Source organism: Myxine glutinosa, chromosome 1 (assembly GCF_964187855.1).
Source record: "Myxine glutinosa chromosome 1, kmMyxGlut1.1, whole genome shotgun sequence".
In the NCBI taxonomy this organism is placed as follows: domain Eukaryota; kingdom Metazoa; phylum Chordata; class Myxini; order Myxiniformes; family Myxinidae; genus Myxine; species Myxine glutinosa.
This window is the reverse complement of record NC_136261.1, coordinates 145,002,073-145,029,480: the sequence shown is the minus strand read 5'-3', so window position 1 is coordinate 145,029,480 and position 27,408 is coordinate 145,002,073. Positions and strand designations below refer to the sequence as shown.

The 27,408-nt window shown below is 44.5% G+C and overlaps 1 protein-coding gene across 1 annotated transcript in view; it reads right to left on the bottom strand.

The window, feature by feature from the left end:
• SND1 (staphylococcal nuclease and tudor domain containing 1) overlaps window positions 1-27,408 on the bottom strand; it is a gene marked incomplete in the record, with an annotated part of 904,817 nt that overhangs the window by 749,140 nt on the left and 128,269 nt on the right. Inside the window, 3 exon segments of the mRNA XM_078777892.1 lie at window positions 11,490-11,581; window positions 11,741-11,901; window positions 14,138-14,219. Coding sequence (XP_078634018.1) covers window positions 11,490-11,581; window positions 11,741-11,901; window positions 14,138-14,219 — 335 coding nt within the window.

Genomic DNA, 27,408 nt, shown 5'->3' with positions numbered 1-27,408 from the left:
GTGGGATAGCTGGGCCGAGATTCAAACCCAGGCTCAACAGCTTAGAGGCGAGTGTGCGTGCCTCTAGGCCATCCTGTCAACCCAACATATTTGATATATGTTTGCGGCAGAAAGTATCCCCGTTTCCGATAACCACATTTATGTACCTTTCTGTGATTTACAATGACATTCGTAGAGATTGCACTTGAAACAAGAAAAAGAGCAATCAGAGATTGCAAACCCTCACCAGGATGTATTTTCAGTGGTTTTTAAGACTTTTGTGTTAAAACAAATATGGCGGCAGAACCACGTGACCGATGACGTCATCATTAGTATTTTTTTTCTCCACCAATTTATTCCAAGATTATACTCCATAAATTTCATCTTGATAGGATGAAGTTTTGTACTTGTCGAATTACGACGTCATAATGGAGGCACCCATGACATCATCATTAACATATTTTATTCCCCATGGAGAGTTATTTACAATGAGCTGTAGAGGTGCAAAGTTTTTCGGTTTTTCCAAGATGGCGGCCGAACAACGTGGCCTATGACGTCATAATTATCATTAAAAATTATACAGGTGGAGTTGCACCTATGGTGAAAATTTCCTGTCAATTGGACCAACGGTTGCAGAGAAAATCATATTTATTCTGTGCAGACAAACGGACTCAAATGCAATATCCTCTCCTCAGGCGAGGTTAATAAGCGACAGTATGTGATGTCAAACAGAAATCCCATCATCATGAGTTCTGTGTTCAGTTGGGAAGAACAATTAAGCCAAATGAAAAGATTACATCACTTCTCAAAGGGTTGTGTGAATTATAAAGTCCGAAAATGGGGAAAAAATACTGCTCAAAATCTCAAACTCTTAATTATCCTTGTCAATCGTTTTACATTTCAGTTAACAGATGAACAGGGATACCAAAACTACACAAGATCATCGCTTTATCCTCAGACATGTGCTATGTTTTGCCAAAATGCACACATTGGCATACATCGTGGCAAACACATGCATAAATCACAGTTTGCTATTTTACACTGCCCTTTCAACACAAGGTACCATCAAATATGCATTCTCAGGGGTCCGCAAACTCGGGCGTGTATGGAACAGGACGACAACAAGCACTACCGCAAGAAAAATACGACATTATCAACAAATGCATTCGAAATGCTCCCTTTCATGGCACTGACACATTACTTACTCCAGATGAACCTTCTACAATGTAGCCGAAGTGCACGTTAATTTATGCTATTTCCCCTTAGCCCCAGAGCAGCAGGAAGAGCAATAGCCAGCACTTGGTTAATTAAACGTCGTGAAACTCCACAGTCAGCAAGATGTATGAGCATTGTGATCATGTAGCGCGCGTGTGTGTGTGTGTGTGTGTATGTGTGTGTGTGTGTGTGTGTGTGTGTGTGTGTGTGTGTGTGTGTGTGTGTGCGCGCGCGCACCAAACAAGCCACGTATGTGTGTGGATGTACGCGTGTGTATGTATTTATGTGTGTTCGTGTGTGTAGTGTAGGAGAGGTAATGAAAAGAAGGACACACACATCTCCCTGCTCTCAAATGTTGTGTATGTGTGCTTGCCCTTCTCTCCCCATCTTGTCTTCCGCTCCCTCTTTTTGTGTGTTTTGTTTGTCTGGTTGATTTGTTTGTGAAGTAAATGTTAGCTCTTTCACGAGCCTCGATTCAGGATACAAAAAAAAAAAAAAAAAAAAAACAACAACAAAAAAAAAAACCCAGCAGAAATCACCATTTGGAGCCTCAAGCATCCCCATCACATCTCAACAACCCCATTTATAATAGCTCTCGTAAAGATGGTTACGCCGCTTCGAGATTGCATTCATGGAGCCGGCTTAGGTCACTGTTAACGGGTACTGAAAGGCACTGGAACTGGCACCGACGAGGTGGTAAAACACGAACAAAATCTTCTCCAAGACATCACCAAAGTGGGGCACAACCTCCATTACCCTTTCCCACATTTACCTATCAAAATGCACCGGCCCAATTAAAGGCATTTGCTTCAGTGTTCAAATCAATGTGCCTGTAACAGTGAATCTCATTTAAAGCATTACCGTAATTACGTTATGTCAAAAAAGTCCACCTTTTCAAGCATTTTTATTTTGTTATCCTTAAGGTAAACTCATCTTAATAATAATATTTCATTTTTAATGTGCAAGTTGACTTGGCCATAGAAAAACAAAAATAAGACAAACAACAACAACATGGATTTTAAGGCCATTTTCCCTGCGAGAGCGGGGGTTAGCCTTGCGGTCCCCATGACAATCTTCTCCATTTTGCCCTATTTTCTACATCTCCCCTTGCTAACCCCCTTACCCGCAATTCTTCGTCCACCACCTTTAGCCAAGTCTTTCTCGGTCTTCCCCGTCCTCTACTTCCTTCTACATTCATTTCCATCACTCTTCTCAACCAGTCACTTTCATCCTTCCTCAACACACATCAACACATCCTCAACACAACGAAAACAAATATAAGAGCATAAATTAAATTATTTTCGTGCAAAACTTCATCATAAAGCCAAAGCTGCCTAAAAAAAGACAATTACACATTTCTCCTCAATCACAGGGACATAACTGAAGAAAGGTGAAGTGACAAGAAAGTAAAGTTTGAAAATGAAGAGAAATAAAACAGGATTATTTCAGCAAGACGGTCGATAACACAATATGCAAAACAAACTGAAAGACATTTCTGACCATGTCGGCAAAGGAAAATGGTGCAAACACGAAATGGATGGAAACACAAGGGCAACAGGAATAACGGGAAAATAGAATTTGATGTGAATACATCAATATGGATATATGCTTGTGGCCATGTTGGACCCACCGTTAGCATTTGACCTCGATAAAAAGTTACATGAGAGGGAGTGCAAGAGATACAAGGAGCTGACACTCTCGGCTCCCCCACCTTTTGGGTGGTAGGAGGAATAGATCTGTTTAATATGAAAGTTAAATATTGAACTGTTTTTGAAATGTCGTGCACACAGAAATACATGGACGGATGATCGGTTGGTCGGACAGAGCTCATTTTAATGCCCCCCGTCTCCGACCTTATCGGAGGGGCAGGGGACAAAGGAGGAGAGAGCAATCATCAGATGCTTACAACTCTAGGTATGGTTTGCAAAACAATTTTCAAAGGCTATGTGACCTTTGACCTTTCAACTGGTTAACCAGAATTGGATCAGTTCTTCTTTGGACGACAGTCTATCGTTGTGTCAAGTTGGGTGGACACCTCTTCAGTCGTTCACAGGTTATCACCACCTTGGACCTCTGACCCTTAACCTTTTGAACCAAAAATCGAATCGGTTAATCTCTTTATTGTAGTGCATAACTGTGCCAAGGTTCGCTGAAAACCTTCAGTGGTTCACAACTTTTCGTGGTGACCAAAACTCGATAACAGACAGAAGCACAGACGGACAGCCCGCAAACATAAAGCCTTCGGCTGCGAGGTCATAAAAAGGCAGAAAAAAATACTGGAACACCCTCCACAGTACCGATGGCAAACTGTCCCCACAAAGACAACAGTGGCAGATAAAGAAAGCTCATCTTCCTCCAATAAACTTAAGGGAACAAAATGCTCCATCCAATCAGTGCTGCAAACCTTTCAACACCAAATAACAATAGCGTGGCAGGTGCTAACAGAGTTCATAAAACTGACCACTGATCTGTAGCATAAAGCCTGCACAGGTTGGTATAAATTAAACCTACACCCAGGCATTGCCTTTTAATACTTTGATTTTGCTTTGTCTTGTGTTTCAAGGAATTTGAAACTGTCACTCAACAAGTTATCGATTTCAGCAAAATCCATTTCAGCCCTGTTCAACAATTACAATTTTGTACAAAAAAAAGATGACAAAAGCAACCAAATCCAGGAACACTTGGTGGTTGTGTTTGGTAATGGTGTGCCCCTCGCTATCCCAACATATACAAATTCAAGCATGGTGAAGAGTCCCTTGAAAAGGACATCCAGTCTGGATATCCCTTATATGCCATTAATCAGAAAACAATCATCTCGGTCGAGGCGTTGTTAATCGCTGCACGAAGGCCGAAAAAGCTGTGGCAGAAGTTGGGATTTCCCGTTAGCAGTTTGATAATCATTAATTGTGGGAACATTAACGGTGATGTCAAGATGATTTGCCAGAAACAGAGTCGAATTACGTCACATTACTGCATTAAGCAAGCATTAAGCAAGGAAGACAACAAGGTTCTGGCAATCTACAATGGCATTCCAGCAGAATCTTGCATTCTTCTCATATCCCGTGACAATATGCAGATTTAGTGGCTGGTATCATGAGATCCAGCAGAGAATTCATGGCCAACCCACCCCAAGAAATATATATATATATATATATATATATATATATATATATATATATATATATATATATATATATATATATATATATATATATATACTGTGTATATATAAATATATATACTGTGTATATATATATATATATATATATATATATATATATATATATATATATATATATGTATATATATATATATATATATATATATATATATATATATATATATACACACAGTACAGTGGAACCTTGACTTACGAGTGCACCAACTTACGAGTTTTCCGAGATACGAGCCGTCGCTCGGGCGGTTTATTGCTTTGAGATGCGAGCCGAGATCTGAGTTACGAGCTTACGCCACCCGCCACCAGGTGGGTTCCGGTCACGTGGTTATCTTGCCGTGCAAGCATATCTGCCGTATATCGCTGCTGTTTTGTTTTCGCATGTTGGTTATTTTGGAGCTTACGCCAGCCGCCACCAGGTGGGTTCCGGTCACGTGGTTATCTTGCCGTGCAAGCATATCTGCCGTATATCGCTGCTGTTTTGTTTTCGCATGTTGGTTATTTTGGAAAATTTCTTAGTTTTAACCATGGGTCCTAAGTAATTGAGTGCCAAGGGCAGTACTGAGAAGAAGAAGAGGATGATGTGCTTGGATATAAAACACGCAATCGTCGAAAAACATGAGCGAGGTGTGCGTGTTGTCGACTTCGTGAGGCAGATGTGAAGGCAGCTGAAGATTTTATTATAACTTTTGCCGAACTGATAGAAGCCGAACGATACATCCCCCAGCAAATCTTCAACTGTGACGAGACAGGGCTCTTCTGGAAAAAGATGTCGAGGAGGACGTATATAACGGCAGAGGAGAAGAGCATGCCAGGCCACAACTTGTTCAGAGTGCCGGCGATAGCTCGCCTTCTCTTTGTGGAAGACACGGTGAGATCCTTAACATCCAACAACTAATGGGACGCAAACGGGGCGCCCAGTTTAGCGGTACACACATTGATGAATCACCCTGCCTGTGAAACACCGACATGACAGGTTATAGCTGGGTCGGGATTCAAACCCAGGCTGGACAGTTTAGAGTCAAGTGTGCGTACCTCCAGTCCAGGCCATCCTGCCAACTTGTATGCTGCATACAGGTGAAATATAAAGCGCGAGATATTTTTATATATACTGCATATTTTAAAAAAAATTGGTGTGGTTTTTGGCGGGCTGGAACGGATTAATAGCATTTCAATGCATTTTAATGGGGAAATTTGATTTGAGAAACGAGCAAATTGAGTTACGAGCTCGGTCACAGAACGAATTAAACTCGTAAGTCAAGGTTCCACTGTATGTATATATATATATATATATATATATATATATATATATATATATATATATATATATATATATATATATATATATATATATATATATATATATAAAACACGGAAGCCCTTTTTGGGGATGCAAGGATGTGCAGTTGATGAAGCACAATCTTTGCAGTAATACTGCAAACACTGCAGAATATACCATTCTGTTGCAAAAACTGAGAAGCCATCACGAAGAAATGACAAGGAATAATGACCAAGGCCAAGTTAATGAAAGCGGTTCGGTGCAAAAGGCCCATGTTGCACAAAGCCATGGAAATCAAAGCCAAAGCCAAAGCCAACAAAGCCAAAACCATGGACACCTGTTGGCATCCATGGAAATCTCCACGCATGGCTGACGGACTTCCTCTCTAGTCGTAGTCAACGTGTGGCCCTGAATGGGTTTCTCTCATCTCCTCTTCCTGTTCAGGCTGGAGTTCCCCAAGGCAGTGTTCTGGGCCCTGTGCTTTTTCTGGTCTTCATCAATGATCTCGCCGACTCTCTTGAAAATCCTCTCTATCTCTTTGCTGATGACTCTACTCTCTGTCGCTCCATTCTTCATCCCTCAGATCGGCAGTCTGCAGCCTCCTCACTCTCTGCAGACCTGGAAAAAATAACAGACTGGGCAAACAAGTGGAACATGTCTTTCAATCCTGACAAATCTCACACTCTTACGATGTCTCTCCGAAAAGACCGACTGGACAACCCTCCCATCTACTTTCTGAATAATCCTCTCCAAGACGTTCTGTCACTCAAACTTTTGGGTCTCACTATCTGCCATGATCTTTCCTGGGAAAACCACATTTCAAATCTGGCCTCCAAAGCCAGTCGCCGACTGGGCATCCTCCGTCGTGCGAAGTCCTTCTTTGGCACACCTGAGCTCCTCACCACGTACAAGGCTTTCATCCGCAGCTCAATGGAATACTGCTCTCCCCTCTGGGCTGGTGCTCCTGCCTCACACCTAGCTCGTCTTCACGCTGTTGAAAGCAAAGCATTCAGAATCATTGGAATCTCCCACGATGAAGCTAACTCCAAGGGCCTCTCACTCACTCACCGCAGGCAGGTTGGTGGTCTTTCCGTCTTCTACCGACTCCTCTCTGGCCTTGCCCCCCCAGCTCTCTCTGGGCTCTGTCCCGCAAATATTCCTACAGGTCGCACAAGATCTGCCTGCAACCCTCTTATGGTTAAATTGCCAAAATCAAGACTCTCTGCTCACCTTCACTCCTTCATTCCTCTTTTCTCCCGCCTCTGGAACAAACTCCCTCACTCTCTTCAATCCCACTCCACCCTCCAAGTCTTTAAAACAGCTGTTCACCACCATCTCTTATCTTCCCCCATCCAAAACCTTGATCTTTTCTATCCCCGATAATTTCACCCCAATTCCACTTTTTGAAATACCAACTTCTGTCCTGGAAGTCCTTGGTGTCCTTGTGTTTTATACTTCTCCCACCCCCCCCCCCCCCCTTCCCATGCCTCCTCCCCCCAAACCCTCTCCCTACCACACATCTCCCTGCTCATAAATGTTGGGTGCTCTCAAGTGTTTGCGTGCTTCCCATTCTCTTGTCTTCCGCTCCCTCTTTTTATATATTTTGTTTGTCTGGTTGATTTGTTTGTGAAGTAAATGTCAGCTCTTTCACGAGCCTCGATTCAGTATACAAAAAAAAAAAAAAAAAAAAGGCCATTATTCTGAGACTGTGGTTTCTTGGATTTTGAAAGTCACACTCCTTTCAGTCCAAGTCTGGGAAAATAGTGCAGCTTGTTCAAAATACAAGACAACTTCCTTAACCCAATGGTGGGTGGCAAAGCCAAGAGGTACACACTGATTTTGCCTTTGACGTAACCCTGAAGAGACACAGCAGCATAAGAAGTGTGTCTTGCAATCTTCCACACAACCAGGGCTTTGCTTGTTCGGCAAGATATTGTGCAAATCTCATTTGCAGTTTGGAAAGCTTGCTCATTAAGAGTGAGATGTGATGAAATCATGACAAACTAGAACGGAACTCGGTAGAGCGCATACGTCCTCCAGGCTGAACAGTTTAAATTTTGGAACCCACTGATCCAAAATCCTCTGGATTCAGACCTGAACCAAATAAGAATTGGCTTGTTGCTGTCACCGAACCAACTCATCCACCTCGGTTTAGCAGAAGTCGTCCACAACTTTTTGAAATATCGTGCTGCATATTGTTTTAACCTGCCGGTGTGTACCCCGCTTTAGAATAGGCACACCGTATCCCTGCGTGTCGTAAGAGGCGACTAAAAGGGTTGGCATCAGGAAAGGCATCCGACCATAAAAACATTGCCTCAAAAAGAGAACCATGACAATTACAACTACGTATTGGCAGGGTACAGCCCGAATTACCCCGTGGGGGACCCCACGCCCTCTCGTCAAAACTCAAGGTTGGGAACCCGATCGAAACAAGGGTGGAAATCACTCCATTTATGACGACAAAACATCTGATGCCCGACGTGGAGATCGGTTTCTGAGGTTTGGGACATGGAATGTAGGGACAATGAGAGGGAGATCAGGAGAAGTGGTGGAAGTATTGGTCAGAAGAAGAGTAGACATATGTTGTGTGCAGGAGATGAGATGGAAGGGAAGTGGTGTGAGAATTGTGAAGGGTAGGCAGGGACAGAAATACAAGTTTGTGTGGCAAGGGTGCCCGGAAGGTGTGAATGGTGTTGGTGTCCTGTTTTCTGAGGAGTTTTTAGACAGTGTGGTGAGTGTGACCAGAGTGAGTGATAGGTTGATGATGGTGAAAATGATGATTGGAAAGCTCTTGGTGAACGACATCTCGGGATATGCTCCGCAAGTTGGTCGGAGCGATGAAGAGAAGGACAGGTTCTGGTGTGCAATGGAGAAGCTGATGGAAAACGTGAAAGATGAGGAAGTTGTTGTGGTTGGAGGAGACCGAAATGGACATGTGGGAAGGAGTATGGACGGTTTTGAGAGAGTTCATGGGGGTTACGGATATGGTGTGAGAAATGGAGAAGGTGAAAAGCTTTTGGAGTTTGCTGATGGAGCTGATATGTTGATTTGTAATACTCAGTTCCAGAAAGAGGATAATAAGCTTGTTACATACACGTCAGGTGGGTTGACGACAACCGTCGACTACCTGCTGGTGCGTAGGCGAGATAGGGGGCACCTCCGGGACACAAAGGTGATCCCGGGGGAGGAGGCTGTTTCACAGCACCACTTGGTTGTCTGCGACATAATTGTGAAAGGTGCGAGGAGAGCTCGGCGGGTGAAGTACCAACCGAGAATGAAGGTGTGGAGGTTGAAAGAGGTGACAGTAAGGGAGGCATTAAAAGAGAGGCTGAGTAGGGAAGAGGATGATGTGGTTGAGCTTGAACGTGGTTGGATGTCAATGAAAAATAGTCTGTTGGGAGCTGTTGGTGAGGTATGTGGATGGACAAAAGGACCACCGAGGCACTCGGAAACATGGTGGTGGGATGATGAAGTTTGAAAGAAGATTGACGAGAAGAGGAAGAAGTTCAAGGAGTGGCAGAAGGCGAAGGGTATGGGGGCAGAAAAAACAGAGCATGAAAGTTATAAGGCAGCCAAGAAGGCTGCAAAGAAAGAGGTAGCAAAGGCGCAGGAGGCATGTAGGAAAATGTTCGGAGAACGCTTGGATTCGGAAGAGGGTCAGAGAGTGGTATTCAGGATTGCAAAGCAGATAGCGAAAGAGAGGTGTGATGTGATGGGGGTGAGTTGCTTGAAGGATGAAGTGGGACAAATCGTTGTGGACCCAGATGGAATTAAAGGAAGATGGAAGAGATATATGGAAATACTGTTGAATGCAGAGAATGAATGGGATGACAACATAGAGAGTAACCCAGTTTTTGAACCGGCAGAGAAGATAACCGAGAAGGAAGTGATAAAAGCAACGAAGAGTAGAAAAGCGGGAGGGCCGACGGGAGTTGTGGGAGATATGTTGAAGGCAGCTGGAAGTTGGGGTGTGAAGAGAATGACAGAGATCTGCAATCTGGTGGTGAAAGAAGGTCGCATTCCAGTGGATTGGGACCCGAGTACCCTCATCCCTCTATACAAGGGGAAAGGTGACCCTCTGGACTGTGGCTCGTATCGAGCGATAAAGTTATTGGAGCATGGAATGAAGGTATTGGAAAGGGTGTTGGAGAGGAGGATAAGGAAGAAAGTGAAGATTGATGAAATGCAGTTTGGATTTATGCCAGGAAGAGGAATGACAGACGTGCTTTTTATTGTGAGGCAGTTGCAGGAGAAGTACATGGAGAAGAGGAAGAAGTTGTTTCTTGGGTTTATTGATCTGGAGAAAGCATTCGATCGGGTTCCACGTGAAGTAGTGACATGGGCATTGAGGAAATTAGGAATGGAGGAATGGTTGATCAGAGTAGTGATGGCAATGTACAAAAGAGCACGCACAGCTTTAAGGACGAAGGGCGGGAACAGTGGTGAGTTTGAGGTGAAGGTGGGAGTGCATCAGGGGTCGGTACTAAGTCCATTACTATTTGTAGCTGTGATGGAGATGCTGGCTCAGAACGTAAAGGAGGGTTTTCCGTGGGAGTTGTTGTATGCAGATGATCTGGTGTTGATTGCAGAAAGTATGGATGGACTGAAGGAGAAGATGAACAAGTGGAAGGAATGTATGGAGACAAAAGGTCTGAAGGTGAATATCGGAAAAACGAAGGTGATGGCAAGTGGTAAAGCATGTGGTGAGGTGGAAAGAACTGGGAAGTGTCCGTGTGCTGTGTGCAGGAAGGGTGTCGGAGTGAATTCAATTCAATGTACAATGTGCGTTGAGTGGGTTCATCAAAAATGTCGTGGTTTGAGAGGGTCATTAACCAGTGTGGCAGCTACATTCAGGTGTAAGGTGTGTTCAGAGGGAGCTGCAGATGGAGGAAATGTTGAGTTGGATCTTGGAGATGGCATGAAGCTGGAAGGTGTGAAAACATTTTTGTTACCTAGGAGACATGCTGAATGGAGAAGGTGGATCAGACTCGGCAACGGTTGCTGGAGTGACATGTGCATGAAATAAGTTTTGGGAACTGAGTGGCATGCTGACGGGGAGGGGAGTGTCGTTGAAGCTGAAGGGAAAGGTGTATGCTGCATGTGTGAGAAGTGTTATGATTTATAGGAGCGAGACTAGGGTAATGAACGTAGAGCAGCAACAAAGGCTGGAAAGGGTGGAAATGCGAATGGTTCGGTGGATGTGTGGAGTATTGTTGAGAGAGAGGAAGACAAATGATGAATTGTGAAAGATGATGGGAATAGAGCCTGTGATGGATGCTGTGAAGAGAAACAGTTTGAGATGGTTTGGTCATGTGTTGAGGAAGGGTGAAAGTGACTGGTTGAGAAGAGTGATGGAAATGAATGTAGAAGGAAGTAGAGGACAGGGAAGACCAAGAGAGACTTGGCTAAAGGTGGTGGAAGAAGAAATGCGGGCAAGGGGGTTAACAAGGGGAGATACAGAAAATAGGGCAAAATGGAGAAGATTGTCATGGGGACCGCAAGGCTAACCCCCGCTCTTGCAGGGAAAATGGCCTTAAAAAGCCTGTTGTTGTTGTTGTATATTGCTTTAACCCCATCTATCAATGGTGAAGAATCATTTGAATTTTTTTTTAAATCTCTTATCCATACCCAAATTCAGATCTTTCCCAAAGTTTGATATATTTTATCCTCGTCAGACACCAAACCTGTCCACAAAGTTTCGTCCGAATCTGTCCACAACTTTTTGAGATATCCTGTTCACAGTCAAAAAACAAAGACAGACAGAGGTGAAAACATAACCTCAGTTCACCTTCGGTGTCAGAGGCAACAGCAACCGTAAACCGTCCTTGTACAGACACTGACCTTGATGCCCGATAGCATGACTGTGACCATGTGGTTGCTCGGCAGCAGCAGGGCTCGCAGAGTGCAGCCATCACGTACGTGCTCAACAATGGCTGCGAGGGGAGAATGGAAAAGGAAGAGTTTCACGATGAGGAAAAGTCTGCAAAGACTCAAATCCTGATTACATTTTGGTTGGACTTTGCAGGATGAGGTCAAGGACAATATTCTTCAAGTGCTTGCGTATTATACAGGAATAACTCATGGTGCCTCACCATTCACAGGCTTCTGATGAAAAGAGTCCACGAAGTGACGTGGGTTGTCAAGTACCCACTTCATATCGCGCACTGTATGCGATGAATTCTCGTCAGACCACATGCCGATTTTCTGAACCTTCGCTTGTTCTTCCAACTCACAAAGTCGTGCCTGATCAGGGCTGTGGATAACCAATACAATTGACATACAATTAAGGTTTAATGGCTCAGCAGATTCATTTCGCCAGTCAATCTTCTGAAATGCAATCTGACAAGCACGAAAAAAAGAGCAACAACTTGCATGGCACTCTGTAGAGAGCATACCTCTGCCTGGTTGGCCATATCACTCAATGATGAAGAATCACTTAAAAAATTACACTTGCTGGATCCAGATCTTCACCACAATTGAATTGATTTTTCATTGTCACACACACAATCTGTCCAACAAGTTTCGTTCAAATCCATCCATAACTTTTTCAGATATCAACTGATATCAACTTGTCTGATAATGTTTGATATCAAAGTCTTGGCTGTTATTCGCCCTTGTTACACCTTGCTTCGTCCCTCATTTCTTTCATTTCCCGGGTGCATTTGTCCCCCTGGGCCTCCATTTTTGCATTCAGTCGATCCCCCATTACCCCTATATCGTTTTTTGCCCCATCTCCCAATTGTGAAGAATCACTTAAAATTAAATAATTCTCATATCCGAATCCATATTCAGATCTTCACCAACATCGAATCGCATCGTGCTTGTCAGAAACCCAACCTCTCCACCAAGTTTCGTCCAAATCCGTTCACAACTTTTTGAGACATCCTGCTAATGTATCGTTTTTGGCCCGATCTCCCAATAGTGAAGAATCACTTAAAAAATTATATTAGCCAGATCCGAATCCTTACCTTCACCAAAATCTAATCATTTCGTCCTTGTCACATATGCTACATCTCTGCCAAATTTCGTCTGAATCCGTCTCCAACTTTTTGAGATATTTTGTTTCACAAACGGACAAACAAACAGACAAACAAACAAACAAACAAACAGACAGACAGGGGTGAAAATAACCTCCATCCACCTTTGGTGGCAGAGGTAACTAACGACTCAACCCATTCCTCTCATTTGCACTTAAACCACCCATGAAAGCAAAGTTAAGACTCTCATTTGGCAAGCCCATTGCTGATTATGAATAAAAAAAAACATCGGAATGCAAAGCAGTGCAATGGTGAGCAACATTTCCATAATGGAACCATTGCAATAAGGTGAGAGGCAGCTCATCATATTCCCTTTCATTTTCGACCAGATTTAGTGGTTTAATGGTTGGAGCACCTGCTCCAAGTCTGGGAGGTCCATGATTCAACCCCTGGCTGAAATAGTCACACCAAAAACAATTAATGGTACGTGCTGCTTCCTTGTTTGACATTCAGCATTTCAAAAGTTTAGGGCATGGAAAATACCGATCGGCTGGCATCCATGGAGAGGAGGAAATTCACGCTGGGTGAGGTGAGAAAGGCGGCACCATTGTTGTGATTCCGCTGGTAACCAGAGTGCCCCAGGAAGTGAAGGCACTTCACCCAAGCTCAGTGGCTGTGTTTGTTTCATCTTCCTTTCCTGTGTTGTCTCATGGATTTGGCTGGATGGCCATGTATGTGTATTGAAACGGAAAACCAAATACTGCATTGGAGTCATCAGAAGGAACCAGACGATGTAGAGAAAAGATGGAGTCATCAGGAGGAACCTGGATAGGATTCAGGTTTCAGCTGCTAATCCTCTACCCTCAAACCCATCCAGGTGCTGCCAAGTGAACCTTCCAGAAAATTTTCTGCAAGAATTCACTTCTCCTAAGACAGATAGATAAAGAAAGCGAGAAATACAGAAGAAGAAAATTAGAATGAATAAAGAGAAATATGAAAAAGTAGAAAGAAATGTGAAAGGAACAAAGATGTTGGGAAGAACCCGGATACATATATTTCAGCAGTTCTTCCTCAGGCAAAAACGCAGCAACAGTTACAAGCTACCAGCGGGTCCATCAGTGGGGAAGCGCAGTCCACACAGCATCAGGATATGGGATAATCATAATGAAACAGAAATTTATACGTGTCAGCTCCACTATAAGCCTTGGATCCCATTAAAAAAGTGAGTCGGGGAAGGGGGAGAATATTACTCAGAGCAGGGGAATATTACTTATTTTTGATAAATCATTTCGCACAAACATAAATCACCTTGCCTGTAAATAACAGTTTATAACTAGGCCAATATTTGAACCCAGGCTATACAGCTTAGAGGGGATTGTGTCTCCATAACATCCTACCAGTCCATGGGCTGAATGATACATGTGCACACCAAGGATGGCAACACATGAGAGGAAGTGAGGGAGTGGGGGTGGGGAGTAGTACTTGCACTTCTAAGTGCAAACAGGGACGTACTTGCTCATTCGAATGCCTTCTCGGCGTACAGCCACCAAGCCCTCCGAGATCAGAGATTCAGCAACATTCTCACCATTGGTGTCTTCAAAAGAGTAAATGGGACAAAAGGGAGGAAAGGAAAGAAATTGAATAAGTGGTGAAAGAACAAGTCCAACAACATATTACAACAAGTTGACTGCCCTTTTCCCCAAACATATTGAACCATTTTCCTTCTATTTCTTCTCATGCTCTCCTCACCCACCCCCAAAACCCCACCTTCTTTTTTTAAACCACAACGCAATTGTCTGCAAATAACTAAGCCGGAAAATACATCTGCACATCATATCCTCAAATGCACCTGCTCACTCACAACTTTGGAGAACAAATTATGTGATCAAATAATATCCCTATTATACAAGCAAAAGCTTTTGGTCAGATGAGCACAGAAACAGTTCTAACCTCACAATAGCTGTCCTTGGAAAACTTTGTTAATCTGAGAATGTGTTTTGGTTCAAAACAATTTGCTGGTGTCTCTGAGGCTACTCTCGGTGGTGCGAAAGTGAGAACAACAACAGAATTTTTTTTTATTGTAAAACTTGTTGCTGTCGTCTTCCTCTTTGAGAAGAGGCAATCTATGTTTTGCAAAATAATGGTCTGCCTAATAGGAAACCTATATGTCCTAGATATGAACCATATATTCACGTGAGCACCCACACATACATATATAAAATGAACATCAAAATAAACTTTTCACTAATTTTTTGAAATGTGCAGCTTTACAAATACGTTTCTTCAATCGTAATGGCTGATTATGTAACTGGAACTTCACTTCAATCACCTGGTTGATCAACAATGGCATGCTTGAGTGGTTCTCTATAGGGATCTTTCCCTTTAAATAATGGCCCTCATAATGAAATCCTACAGTTCTCGTGGTTAGACATTAATTTACTGCTGTTGTGTGTTGTTGTCTATAGTCACTCGAGAGGCTTCTGACAGGGAAAACGACAAGAAATTCAGATGCCACGTCTGACATCTGAACAACGTTTAAGGGCAATTGGGATGCTTGAGGCTGGTGTAAGCCAGTGAACAATTGTCCAACGTCTTGGTTGCTCAAAGCCTGCAATTTCCAACCTGGCCAGGCATTACGGTGAAACTGGAACTGTGAATGATGGTCCACGAAGAGGAAGACCACGGGTAACCACCCCAAACCAAGACCGCTAGATTGTGCTGCAGCATCTTCCTGATAGTTTCCGCCCTGCGACGCAAACAGCTGCAGTGACAAAAGGTCCCCACAACAACCGTATCAGCATCTCTACTGTGCGGAGGCACTTGAAAAGTCGGGGCCTGGTGGCAAGACGTCCTTGCAGAGGTCCAGTGTTGAACGCAGTGCATCGGCGGAACAGACTAAGATGGCGTCTGCAGCATCGCCGCTGGACACATCAACAGTGGAGTGCAGTCTTGTTCAGCGATGACTCCAGATTTTGCCTCCATGCTGCTGATGGGTGTCAAAGGGTATGGCACAGAGGTGGGGAAAGGTATGCATCACGCTGTATTTGCCAGATCAATCGTTGGGGAGGACCCAGTGTGATGGTATGGGCCGGCATTTCTACCCGTTTCAGGACACCTCTGGTCATCATCGAAAGCAATCTCACTTGTCAACATTATGGAAATGAAGTTTTGAGACCTCATCTGATGCCATTTCTCCAGGGTCATCCTGACATCGCAGTTTTCCAGAAGGACAATGCTCGTCCCCATGCTGCTCACCTGACCACCAACTTCCTCCAGGAACAGGGTGTTGAAGTGATGTCTTGGATGCCTTATTCCCCTGACCTCAATCCCATTGAGCATTTATGGGATGAGCTTGGTCGACGTCTTGCATCGAGGAGATCAACAGCTGTCAATTGGTAAATGCTCATTCAAGGCTTGCAGGAGGAGTGGAATAGACTTCCCCAGGACCGCATCAGACGCCTGGTGCAGAGCATGCGTCGGAGGTGAACAGCCTGCATCACAGCTCAGGGAGGACACACGATAGAGGACTGCTGTCATTCTGTCCTTGACTGATCGGAGTGTTGTGTCCATTCCCGTGTCATTTTGTTTTGACTGTATTCAGGCGCGTGCCTTTGTGTTGCAGTGCTGTGACTTTTGTTGCACCACCCCTTGTGATGTTCATGCTTTTCACTTTTTTGTGATCGAGGCAACCTCTTGTTTATTAACATGTGTTTAGTAAAGATAGCTGAACGTTACCTCTGTGTTCAAATATTTTTAATTTTTGCGTGGAGGATTTCAATGAGTGTCCTTCTAAAGATTTGATGTTTATTTTGATGTTGAGTATATATATGGGGGGCCCTAGGCGGGCCATCCTCTCGGGAATATATATATAAAAATAGATAAAGAAATATATAAATTAATTTATAAATAAATATATAAATAAATATACATATAAATAAATAAATATATAAATGTGTATATATATTGTTGTGGATATGAGAATTGTGTTTTTTTTATTGTGTAGTAAATGGTAAAATATCACCCTCCTTCCTCCAGTTGTGTATAAAGGTCAAAAGGGCGTCCCTTAGTTAGGTCATATACAATCACGTTAGCCAATCATAGATTTCCTCCTTGTTGGTAGTTTATTTCCTTATTCTGTGTATTAGGTTAAGGCTTTGTCGTCCATTAATTAATACTCCATTGCACCGAATTCAAATAGATAGATCCCCTTTCATTCCCATTCCCAAAGCCTCTACTGCCAACTGCATTTGCCGCCATTACGGCGTGGTCAGCTCTGGGAAGAAGGGCGTGCCCGCCCATCGTCATCAAGGGTGGAGCCAGAGAGCCCGTGCCCACCAATCGGCACTGCGGAGAGCGACCCGATGGGCATTTCCAAAAGGCCGGCGGCTTGATCGCCACGCGCCTCATAAAAGGGAGTTGGGAGGGACTGCTTAGGCAGATGAGTGAGGAAGCCCCACGAGCAGTTCTGCAGAGGGAGATATAAGCGTCAGAGATACGAAAAGCCTTTGACAAGTAAGGGTTGTTGCGTGAGAGATACGAAAAGCCTTTGACAAGGGTTGTTGCGTGAGAGATACGAAAAGCCTTTGACAAAGAGCCGCTTCAACCAGCCCCGTTTCAACCAGCCGCGTGAAGCCCTGACGGGGCAGCGAGTGACCCTGCCGGTGTGCGGTGTAAAGCCGAATACAAGAAGCTGCCGGCTCCTCGCTTCCCGCCCGGAGTGGACCTGCTCGCTGTGCCCTGTGATTCCACCTGCTCATCCCTCCAAACGATTCCTGTCCTTCCATCCTTTTGTGTACGTGTTTGTTTTGTGTGTTCTGTCCTGGGGTATAAGTTAAGCCTGTTTAGTTAAGCTAGAAATTGCACTGTGTCTCCTTGATTCCTTCTGTCTTTATTTAATTATCTTTCCTTCTTCCTTGGTTTCTTTTGGTTGTAAATAATAGTAATAAATTATAGTCTTATTTCAAACCATTTTTGTCTTCTTCTTCTTCACATCCGTCGTCTTTGTCTTTTCCCCATTGAATACCTGTGGCACGATTTGGCCAACGTTTCAGGATCGGGTTAGTACTTGTTAACGGTTCGGGCCGCGGCTGCCATCCGCTCGGCAAATTAACATCTTACCCGCGGTCGCGAACGAAGCTGCTCACCGGCCTTTCTGGAGGTCGCAGTGCAGCTTCAGGGACCACGTCAGTCAGTAACAAACGAGGGGACTAATCCCCCCTCAAAGGGGAACCATAGGCCGACGTTGGGTTCCGTAACAATATATATATATATATATATATATATATATATATATATATATATATATATATATATATTATACATATATATATATATATAATACATATATATATATATATATTATACATATATATATATATATTATACATATATATATATATGTATATTATACATATATATATATATATTATACATATATATATATATGTATATTATACATATATATATATATTATACATATATATATATATTATACATATATATATATATTATACATATATATATATATATATATGTATATTATATATATATATATATATATATACGTATATTATACATATATATATATTATCTATATATATAAAGTAGAGTTGGCCTGATGTATGATCTCTAAGATCTCGAGAACCCGTGGACGGATTTGCGAGCGGAAAGTACTGTTCGACTCGGGATGGTCCCAGGAATGTCACGGAGACATAAACATTTAAAAAATTTCGGGTTTTAAAATTAGCGTATTAGCACTAGCAGAAGAGAGAGGGATTCGAAGGGAGGGAGCGCAGCGCTTCTAGCGCTTCTGACTACAGCACACCTTAAAATTAAAAAAACTTGGCAGTTGAAATATAAAGCCCCTCCTCCTCCCCCGCTTCCCCCTCCCCCCTCCCCCCCGTTCCCCTCCCCTCCTCTTCCCCCTCCCCTCCTCCTCCCACTCCCGTGCAAAGCCGGGTACCTCTGCTAGTACATATATATGTGGGGCTTCAGACCTATCCCCCCCCCCCCCCCTTTGTGTTCTATTATTGTTTGACCAATTACCAAGTATGACCAACTATATGTTTTGTTTTGATTGATTGCTGTATCCTTTTAATACTATAATTCCTTTTCTCCTTATAAGGAATTATCCCTTACTCTGTGAAAGAAACCAACGGTATCTTTCTAGCCTCTCACAAGAATTTTGGTATGTGGGACCTGAGATCCCCCTCCCAGTATTATGCTAAAAATGTTGCTCAATTGCCAAAATATAACCAATTTGTATGTGTTGCTTTGCAACTTTATCCATTATATTTCCTGTTAAAGAGTTAAGTTACTGTGATGGCATGTTCTCTTACTGTCGAAATATTCCTTTGGAACTTGCTATATCCTTATAAGGAGTTATATATTTTAATAAAAGCCAGGCCCTGATGGCATAATCCTTCACTCTGTGAAGACCAACCGTATCTTTCCAGTCTCCCTTAAGACTGTGTTAGATCACTTTCATGTTTGGCATTTTTACGACTATCCACCCTCGCTGAACTTTCCCCAAAAAAATAGGATTCTAGAAAGTCGTCAACATGTTGTTTGACCCATGAGTGACCTTGGACGAACCGAGGAGACCACTCTGTCTTTCTCTTCGTCTTGAGAGCTAAAACCACACCCCAATATTCCCTTTATAAAGTGAAAGCTTGACCGAATTATTTCAGAGCATTATGTTGTAGAGTTGGTCATTTTTGTGAGTTTCTCACGACATCCTGTTTTCCACAAGCTTGTGTATCATGAATTCAATAAATATATCAGTTGTTCCTTCTCAGTCTCGAGTCCTAAGTCTTCGATCCGTCAAATGGCGAGCCAGGCAGGAGTCAGCTCGGGCAGACTCGGGACGCGGCTCCAGGCGCGAGTGAGTGGGAAAAAACACCAGCTGGTTTTAATCGGTCCAGGTGAGGTGAGTTTTGGGTTTATTTTGTTATAGACTGGGATTTTAGGCTAAATTGGAACCCACTCTGTCGCTCAGGTGCTGTTTGCCCGTCCCCTGCTCGAGCCTGATCCTCGAACAAAATTTAAGAACGAGCCGTTTGGGGCTCCGGAGCAACTGACTGTTTATGGATCCGTCAGGGTAACGTTACGGGACGGGGGAGTAAGGTGCCCCAAGAGGGCGCCGAGGATAGGGAATAGATTGGTTTCATAAGTAAAGTTAAAAGCGTCACAAGGGCGTTGGACGCCCGGAAAGGAAAGTAAGGTCCAGTTAGCATACGGAGGGAAGCGTGAGATTAGGCGGCCGTAGCTCGAGCAGGCGGGTGATCCTCTCGTGAATAAGGCAACGTCGATAAACCAAATTCTCAGGAGTTGGGTTAGAAAGCTGAGATGAGGCGGGCGAGCCTCTCAGGAGTTAGGTTAGAAAGCTGAGATGAGGCGGGCGAGCCTCTCAGGAGTTAGGTTAGAAATCTGTGAAGGCAGGGTGAGCCTCTCAGAAATATCCCAGCATTTTTATTGGAAAATCTTTAGTTGGTGGAGGGAGGTGGCTGTGAGGCGGGCGAGCCTCTCAGCCTCTCAATGGCCTGAGGAAGCAGGCAAACTAATTGCAGGATACTAATGGTAAGGCGATTAAGGAAATAAGATAAAAGCGAGCCAACGAGCAACTGAGGCCGCTCGTTGAAAATCAAGACCTGTGGAAGGGTTAGGTAGATACCGATCCCCTACCCTCCAAGCCCCAAGCTCTGTCCCGGGGCTTCAGGCAACACCCCCGCTGCGCAGCGAACCCCCCCCCCCCCCCCCCCGTCTCACCCCAACTCACCCTGTCCCAAAATCCCTTTTTCCTTTGAATGAAGTGAGACGTATATGAATGAATGGGGATTGTTGCACAAGATTGTTGAACAAGATTGTTAAACAAGATTGTACAAGGGGACGCGTGTGCATGAATCGACGCTGCTGTACGTGGTTAATGACAAGTTGGAAGGATGGGCGTTGTACACGACCCAGGTCGTTGTACTGTGAAGTTTGGATCGTAACACTGCTGGGTGTGCGCAGTGGGTTTGGGGTGCGGGCCGGTTTGTCAGTCGCGTGTTGTGGAGGAGTGTGTGGGGGGGTGCATGGTTGGAGTCGATCCGGTGTTCGCGCGACGTCTGGGAGACTCGCTGGGGTGCGGGTGGATGCGTGAATGTATATTGGAGTGTTGGGATTTGTGTGGAGGCACGAAAGTGCGCACCGAACAAAAAACGGCATGACGTCATCTTTGAATTGGTTGCGCCAGGTCGATCGGCGATCTATGAATTTAAATCGTATTTTTGTCGTGTGTATTGTGTGTATTGCCATTGACATGTGTACGTCGATTTTAGCGTCTATCCGAGGGTACGAGCCTGTGGTTTCTGCCGTGCGGCTCCGTGGAAGTTTGGGTATGGAGTTATTGCGCATTCGGGCTGGACCGAGCGAGCCGCGAGTCACGTGTGCGCTGTATGGGGGGCCCTAGGTTTGGGGCGGTGGTTGTAATTGTTGTTGGATGGATTGGTCGGGTGCCGCGGCTAATTGGCTGAGGCTTTGAAGTTGTGGATTCTTGGTGTTTCCGCCTGGCTAAATGGAATCCAGTGTTTAATTTGAAATTCTTTGTAAGACTCTTGTTGGTCACATGACCATGTGGGAAGCGACCTTCAGGTTTGTAGTTGGTTTGTTGGGATGTTGGTCACACCGATGTAACGGACAAGACACCACATTTAACGTCCATCCGAAGGATGGAGCACACATTGTGAAGCAGCACTTTGCTTGACAAGACATGGGAGTCAATGAGTCGTGTAATGAGAGGGATTAAAGTGGAATGCTGTCATGGTGTGGAATGTCATGGTGTGGAATGCTGTCAGAGGTGCGAAATGCACACCTTTGATCTGGAGGGGAGGTATTTTGGTAACTTACTTCCGTGAGTTTTATTGGATGGGAAATGCGAGCCCTGTCGGAATTTGGAATTCGTTGAATTAAATTCAGAACATGGGATTTGCTCAGAGTGCCGGCGATAACCTGCCTACTTTCAGAGGGGATGTGTCCCGCACAGGGGGAGAACCCTGCTATGAGGTTGCTCGGACGATGTGTGCCCAAATGCATTGTGGGCCATTGCGACTTTGCTGGATGTCGGACGTTCGGGTCAGACGTTCGTGTGTTTCATGCGGTGTGCTGGGCGCCATGTCAGTATAGTGGGGGCCTGTGCCGAATGCCATGCAATGTCATAAGGAATACGTTGTTTAAGATGGATTTATAAGGGGAATGCTGAATAAACGCTGATGTAACGTGAAGTATATAAAATGAGACGATTGGCGTGGTCGAATGGAGGATTTCAGGACAGTAATGAATTTCCGGTGCCAACCGGAAGCCCTACCTACAGTAAAATGAGGTACAGTGTGGATGAGGTCTCTCTGAATAAGGTAAATGAGGTTGTCTCGAGCGGATGAAATAGGGAATGGCATTTGCAAGACCACGGTACGGATGTGATGCAGAATGGCAGCTGGAAGATGCATCGATGCATCCGCGCTGATCGATGCGCCGGATAAAGACCTTTGGTCGAGCGATGGTGGTATGGTTAGTTATTAAGATGCATGTGGGTCTAAGGGCGGATTATGCGGGACGAGCTGCCCCACAGGCGGATGGAAGAGACATTGGAGACGTGGCAGTTTTGAAAAGACAATGTGGGTTGAACGCTCATCCAAGGAAGGAGAACGGTCGGGGTTTCAACTGTCGGTATGTGATGTGGTTCACGCCGGGTGAATGATGTGCGAGAGGGCACTGTGTGAGAGATGATGTGCGATGTGCGAGAGTGTGATCGGGCGTGCAGGAGAGTGCAGGGGGAGTGGGCGCGAGGAGATGTGTTGATGAAGTGTGCGAACGACAAGCGTGTGCCAAGGTGTGCTGTGGTCAGGTGTGTAACGAAGCCTGAGAGCGGAATGAGTGTACCTGGGAGGATATTGTTCCAGGTGCAAGAGAAGGTGCAATGACGGGGGGGCATGGAGACACCTGGATGTGTGAATAAGGTACGTCAAATGGTTGTCGGAGGTTGAGGTTTTGGTCGCGTGAAAGGTGGGGCTGAATTAAAGGAATGTGCTGAGCGAGCACAGGTGCGAGGGGTGTGCACCAGGTAGAGAGGGTGCTGCATGGTAGAGCACGCCTCCCAAGAAAGGCTGTGGGGTTTTGGCGGGAGTTCCTGGACGGACCGGTTGGTTGTTGGTCTGGTACATACATCGGGTGGTTGCATTTGTAGTGCCTAATGGAGTCTCACTGATTGCCGTTTACCAAGCTGTTGAATGACAGGCTGAGTCAATATACTGGGTGTTGATTTAACGACATGACAGGGACTTGGATCAGGGAAGGGGAAATGTATTGTTGGTTAAAACTGAAATTGTGTACGTAATTAGTGGACAGAAAAATATTGTTGGTACCCTCTTGTTGGTATTGCTGGTCACCGGTCCGGGTGTGTGCCCAGGTGTATTGTGGGTTGTCGTAGCTTGCCGATGGTGGGGTTGTGCACCAGGAAGAGGAGGTGCTGCATGGTGGAGCATACCTCCCAGGAGTGCAGGAAACCTTCCAAAAAGTTGAGAGACTCAATGGTATGGGGGGCGACTGGGAAGCGTGAGTTTTAGAAGGGAGTAGTCGGCTTAGGATGATGCAGTGTGTGTGGCCACGATGGCGTGAAGCTTTCATGTGTGTGAAGAGTATGTCTGGAGAGGAGGTCAGTCAGGTAGGATGGGGCCAGGTTATAGAGGGCTTGGTAGGTCAGGAGGAGGATTTTGTACTGGATTCTCTGGGGGATGGGGAGCCAGTGAAGCTTATAAAGGACGGGGGTGATGTGGTCACCGGTCCGGGAATGGGTGAGTGGACGGGCAGCGGAGTTCTGAGTGTATTGGAGTTTTATTGGTGATTATTGAGGGTGAACCATAGAGGAGGCCGTTGCAGTAGTCCAGACGGGAGATGATGAAGGCGTGGATGAGGGTTTCTGCAGCCATGGAGGAGAGGGATGGACGGAGACGGGCGATGTTTTTCAGGTGAAAGAAGGCTGTCTTTGTGATCTGTTTAGTGTATTTGTCGAAAGAAAGGGTTTGGTCAGGGATGATGCCAAGATTCCGGATGTGAGTGGAGGTGGATACTGGGAAACCGTCGATGTTGAGGGCAAAGTTATGGGTGGATTTCGTGAGCGTTTTGGGCCAATGAGGATTATTTCAGATTTATCATAGTTAAGTTTGAGGAAGTTGATTTGTAGCCAGGATTTTATTTCAGTGATGCAGTTTGTCAGGATAGAGCGGGTTGTGGTGATTGAGCTGTTGGAAATGTTGTCAATTTGAGGAGGATGAGAATGTTGAGGTTGCCGGCGTCAGAGGAGAGGAGAAGGTCATTGGTGATTTTGAGGAGAGCAGTTTCAGTGCTGTGGTTGAGGCGGAATTCGGATTGGAATGTTTCATACAGGTTATTGGCAGAGAGGTGATGTTTGAGTTGAGTGGCTACAGCGCGTTCCAAAACTTTTGACAGAAAGGGTAGGTTGGAGATGGGTCTGAAATTATTTAGGGTGTCAGGGTTGAGTCTAGGTTTTTCCAGAATGGGGGTGAAGTTTCACAAGTTTTTTTGGGAAATCGGTATGGGTAGCTGGATTACATTATTTTGAATAAGTTATTAGTGATATGAGTAATTACATAAGTAATTATGAGTTATTATGAGTAATTAGTATTAGTATTAGTAAGTATGAGTATTAGTTATGAGTAAGTGATTCTTGTAGTAAGTTACATGTTTCGTTTTGTGGATCTGGGGACAAGCTAGTTTGATGGGACCCTGGGGTCTTCTGTGTGTCTATGTGTTTGTCTGTCTGTTACACTGGACTCTGGGATGTGTTTTCATGAGACGAATTTCAGACAAAACCCTCTTTTATTTCAGAATTGATCTGCACCCCACCTAACTGTGAAACTTTGGACAGGTTGGGTGTGTCTTAGAGGTTTATGGACAAATGTGGAATGAGTATGGTGGACAACGTGAAGTGGCTGGTGCGAAGGAAGTGGTTGGGAAAGTTGGACCCCCTTCACGAATACCCGGTAGGGTAGCTTAAAAGTCGGTAGAGGGAATAGGTAAATTGTGGTGGATATTGGCACCTGTGGTGCGTGTGGTAGAATGGTGTTTGAATGGGTGGGATTGGGTGCATTAGTGACGTGTGTGCACACCAATAGGGGAAGGAGTAAAACAGGACACCTGCACTCAAACAGTGAGAATCTATTTTGAGTGAGTCACAGTGGGTGAGAAAAATTGACCAGACGGTAAGACATACGAGAACTATTGTATTTTATTTTATTATTTTTTTTCTATTTTTATTATTCTATTTTTATTTTCAATATTTATTTTCACTATTTTTATTTTCAATAAATAGACCAGGTTATTTTTATTATTTGTTTATTTGCGACAATAAATAAATAACAGGGGGAGGTTAATGGTGGTTTGTTGGCGGTAAAAATTGGTTGAAAGTCGTGTTGAAACAATTTATATTGGGATATTGGGATTTATATTGGGATACAATTTATATGGGATATTGGGATTTATATTGGGATTACAATTTATATGGGATTTATATTGGGATTTATATTGGGATATTGGGATTTATATTGGGATATTGGGATCCATTGTAGACATGCCTTTGTAGACATTGTAGACATGCCATGGACAGCCATTGGGCCAGAGGCTGAAATAACCTTGTAGGGAATTATTATAGGGAATTTGGAAAATGCGAGGTTTCCTCACATCCGCAGGTTCGGTGATAAAAAAAATGGCGCATTGATAAGAGGGCTACTCCAAAGCATTTTGCTTCCCCGCGCTATTGCGGTGATTAAATGTCGCGGCCACCAAAGGGCGGACACTGACGTTGCTCGGGCAACGCAAGGGCGGACGAGGATGGGATTAGCCGCCAACCAAAGGATAGGACGCAACATGCTATAGCACACGACGAAGTGTTGGACACGGTTGTCCATATGCGCACAATGGTTATGCAGAGGGCACCCTTGAAATTGTGATTTGTGGTGTACTAATTAAGGCTTTAGCCCTTGCGTGTGTGAGAAAATGTTTCACAGGATGGACAATGCAGAAGGCACCAGGAAAAGCCAGGCTGGTGACCGTCAAGCTGACCATGGATCCAAATGAACCTCCGGCTGTCTGCGTGACTGCGGACTGCGGATCCTGGAACGACGACCCGAACGAGCCACTGGGCAGGGATGAGGAGATCTCCGCTCCGAATATTGTTCCTCTCCGAAGATTGTTCTTCCGTGGTTGATTTGCCCGATAAAGATTTTACTGCCAACATTGATTTTACCAATAATGATTTTGATTACACCGCAAAATTAGATTTGGATTCGGATGTGAACCTGATTTGGTCCTCACGGACCCCGCCTAATGATTCTTGTGCTACTTATGTCTCACGAGCTCACAGCAGTTCAACCATTACTGACTCGACTCTGGATGTCGACCCAACTCCGGACCCGACTGCAACACTGGGTCTGGTTGTCAAGGGACCTGACACCAATGATACTCTGGATTCCGACTCTGTATGTTCGTCCAAGGACGATGACTTCGACTCGAACAACTTCGACTTCAACTCAAAGGAAGTTTCTCTCCCTCCTTTGGATCGTAATGTTTTGTTTTATGGCAAGAAACCTATGCCGTCAGATGCTGATGATGTTATGTATTCCCCAGAACATCAGCACCTACAAGGTCTTATGGACATGAACATCGATTGAGCGCCAAAGATCTGCAAGGATTGCGTCTGGGTATGCTTGGGTGAGCTCCAGCTAGGGGGGAGTCCTGGTTGCACCTTCGTGGGCAAAGGGTGAGCCGGGAGATCCTCTCGGGTGTGGACCCCGGCCGAACCAGACGTCCTCGTTGTGGATTCGACGCGCCATTGGATGATCATGCCTCTATGGCCAACTCACATCACATACTCACACACACACGCGAATAGTCCTTCTGGGTGCGATGCGGGGTGCTTTGGGTACGGGGCATGCCCACTTGGGCCGCATTCGCGTGGTATTTTTCATTTACTGTCTTCCTACTTTGATTGAATAAAGGCCTTTGATTGGCTTGTAGAAAACGTTGTATCTTAGATCCAAAAGGGCGGTATGTGGGATTGTGGGGGTTCAGACCCCCCCCCCCCCCCCCTTTGTGTTCTATTATTGTTTGACCAATTACCAAGTATGACCAACTATATGTTTTGTTTTGATTGATTGCTGTATCCTTTTAATACTATAATTCCTTTTATCCTGATAAGGAATTATCCCTTACTCTGTGAAAGAAACCAACGGTATCTTTCTAGCCTCTCACAAGAATTTTGGTATGTGGGACCTGAGATCCCCCTCCCAGTATTATGCTAAAAATGTTGCTCAATTACCAAAATATAACCAATTTGTATGTGTTGCTTTGCAACTTTATCCATTATATTTCCTGTTAAAGAGTTAAGTTACTGTGATGGCATGTTCTCTTACTGTTGAAATATTCCTTTGGAACTTGCTATATCCTTATAAGGAGTTATATATTTTAATAAAAGCCAGACCCTGATGGCATAATCCTTCACTCTGTGAAGACCAACCGTATCTTTCCAGTCTCCCTTAAGACTGTGTTAGATCACTTTCATGTTTGGCATTTTTACGACTATCCACCCTCGCTGAACTTTCCCCAAAAAAACAGGATTCTAGAAAGTCGTCAACATGTTGTTTGACCCATGAGTGACCTTGGAAGAACCAAGGAGACCACTCTGTCTTTCTCTTTGTCTTGAGAGCTAAAACCACACCCCAATATTCCCTTTA